The following is a 2,471-nucleotide window of genomic DNA, read 5'->3' on the forward strand; positions in this document are numbered from 1 at the left end:
TGTGTGTGTGTGTGTGTGTGTGTGTGTGTGTGTGTGTGTGTGTGTGTATGCGTGCTTGGGCAAGTCCCAACCCCACGCTGGGGCATTTCCCCAGGCCCAAGGTTACATGGGAAGATGCTACATTTGGTACCTGACAAAGTCCTCAAATCTGTGAAAGGCGACCATGGCCCCCATCCTCTGGCAGAGAGGGGAGAAGCCGCTGTCCATGAACAGTTCAGTGCTGTGCCGCAGCAGGTCAGGGTTGGTGATGCTGACGGGAAGGGCCATTCTGCAGAAAGGACCAAGAGACAATGGGTCACTGCAGGGCCACAGAACAAACCCAGGGTGGCCACTAAAGCCAAAGACCTCTGCCACCAAGGGATCAATTCATTTGGAGACTCCTTCTCTGAAGGCCACCCTGGCTATAACCGAGAGACACAGTGGTGTGTGGACAGCAGCAAATATGAGCTCCCTGGACCCTCACAACAATCCTGGGAGGTAGGTACTCTTGTTATCCCCATTTCAAAGATAAGGAAACTGAGGCAGAGAAAGGGGAAGTAGCTTGCTCAGAGTCAAACATCTAGGTGTCTGAGGCAGGATCTGAACCCAGGTGGGACTGACTCCAAGCCCAGGACTCCATCTGCAGCGCTGCCTTGCTAGGACAAGAGATTTGTCAAGTTGGGCCTCTTTGGAGAGTCACTCTGCTACTACTCAGAGTTTTCAGACAAACTCAGAAGCTTCCATGGGCAAGAAGGCACCTCTGAACTTTCAGGAGGCGCAGGAGAAGGATGACAAGGATCTGGAGTCAGGAGACCTGGGTTTGAATCCTGCCAGAACGGTTACCAGCCAATCACCTAACCATTCTAAGCCTTAGCTTCGTCATCTGTAAAATGGGATGGTAATATCTACAATCCCTGCCTTGCACAACGTCTGTGAGGCTCCCATGAGAAAAGATGTAAAATGCTTGCCCTGCCTAGCTTGGCACAAAGAAACTCTAAAATGCTGAAGATGAGGGAGTATTTTTGAGACTCAAGGAAGCAACAGGTGCCTAGATGCACCGTGAATGGGGTCCAAAAGTACAAATGGAGGGGCCCCATTAGTCATTTCATGGTCTTTCCTGGGGGGGGGGGGGTGGAAGGGAACATCTAATCCAACCCACTCCTTTGACAAAGGAGAAAATGGAGGCATGTGATGGAGTGAGGGAATGACTTGCCCAAGGTCATACAAACAATAACCTACAGAGCTGGGGTTTGCACAATACCAAGCTGCATTACTAGGGCTAACAGGTTTGGGGATTCACCCTGCTGACATCCAGCAGATGTGAAGCAGAGCATTCCAACCCTCCAGGAGAAGGGACCATAAGGGCTTCCCAACCACAATCTACCAAGTTCTAAGCTTCCCCCAGAAGGACAGGACCGTTGCGGGTTTGTTCCAGGCACTCCCTGCATATGGATCAGCATGGTAGGAGCTCCCAGAAGCCCTTGTGGGTTATTCTGTGGTCTCCTTGTGCCACACCAGGGGTCCTCCATCCCCTCATTCTGCTAACACAGTGAGCAGAAGCCTGTGCTTTTTTTCTCCAAAGAGAGCTAGAGGCACCTGGTGTGGTGAGAAAAGCACTGGATTTGGAGTCAAAAGGACTTGGGTGTGAATTCTGCCACTAATATTTACTCTTTCCTGTTCAGATGGCCTCTGCAGGCTCCTTCTAGTGATCAGAATCTGGGATGTCTGTGTGACCTTAGGCACATCATTTTACTTCCCTGAGGCCCTCAGTTTCATCTTCTGTAAAAGGAGAGGGTTGAACTCGAGGATCTCTAGCCATAATAGGTCCCCTTCCCCTGCATCCTGTGTCACAGACCCTGTCTTTGAGAAGAGAGATGAGTCAAACCCCAAGCTCAGGAGCCCCCGCTGTGCTGAGACCACCCCATGCACTACTCAGCAGGCACCTGGTGAGCCTCTACTCTTCAAAGGAACTCCAAGAAACAAGTGTTCGCCTTCCCTTAATCTGCAATTCCTGAAGATTCTAGCAAATCATCTAATCATTCAAAGCCAAGTTTTCCTCACTTGTGAAATGTGAGGCCCTCTCCCCTTCTCCAGCCCAGACACTCTTAAGATCATCATTAAAACAGAAGCATTTTCCTTCTTAGAAAAGGGAAATCTTTTTTTTTAATCCCAGGTGATTAGCAAAAATCCTAGATCAGTTTCAAGAAACCATGAGCCCACCACCCCTGTATAGATCAACTGATCCCCAACAAAACTCCAAATCCAAATGGAAAACATGTGTCCCATAGAGACCCTCCCAGCCCCAAGCCGAACCTTGGAGCCCATCAAACACAAGGACCATAGAGACCATCCCAGTCCCAAGCCGAACCTCAGAGGTCATCAAACACACGGACCATAGAGACCATCCCAGTCCCAAGCCGAACCTCAGAGGTCATCAAACACACAGACCATAGAGACCATCCCAGTCCCAAGCCGAACCTCAGAGTTCATCA

At 50.1% G+C, this 2,471-nt stretch overlaps 2 protein-coding genes across 2 annotated transcripts in view; one reads left to right on the forward strand and one right to left on the reverse strand.

The window, feature by feature from the left end:
• The window catches only part of CORO1C (coronin 1C), a 544,511-nt gene that overhangs the window by 43,030 nt on the left and 499,010 nt on the right, over positions 1-2,471 (forward strand). The gene's annotated exons all lie outside the window — the stretch shown is intronic.
• Positions 1-2,471, reverse strand: part of ACACB (acetyl-CoA carboxylase beta) — a 120,869-nt gene that overhangs the window by 32,989 nt on the left and 85,409 nt on the right. Inside the window, exon 30 of the mRNA XM_069081877.1 lies at positions 131-268. Coding sequence (XP_068937978.1) covers positions 131-268 — 138 coding nt within the window. The remainder of the gene's footprint in view (positions 1-130; positions 269-2,471) is intronic.

This window comes from Petaurus breviceps, unplaced genomic scaffold (genome assembly GCF_028583685.1).
Source record: "Petaurus breviceps papuanus isolate PSGF00001 unplaced genomic scaffold, PetGlider_PUasm1.0 99, whole genome shotgun sequence".
NCBI lineage: Eukaryota > Metazoa > Chordata > Mammalia > Diprotodontia > Petauridae > Petaurus > Petaurus breviceps.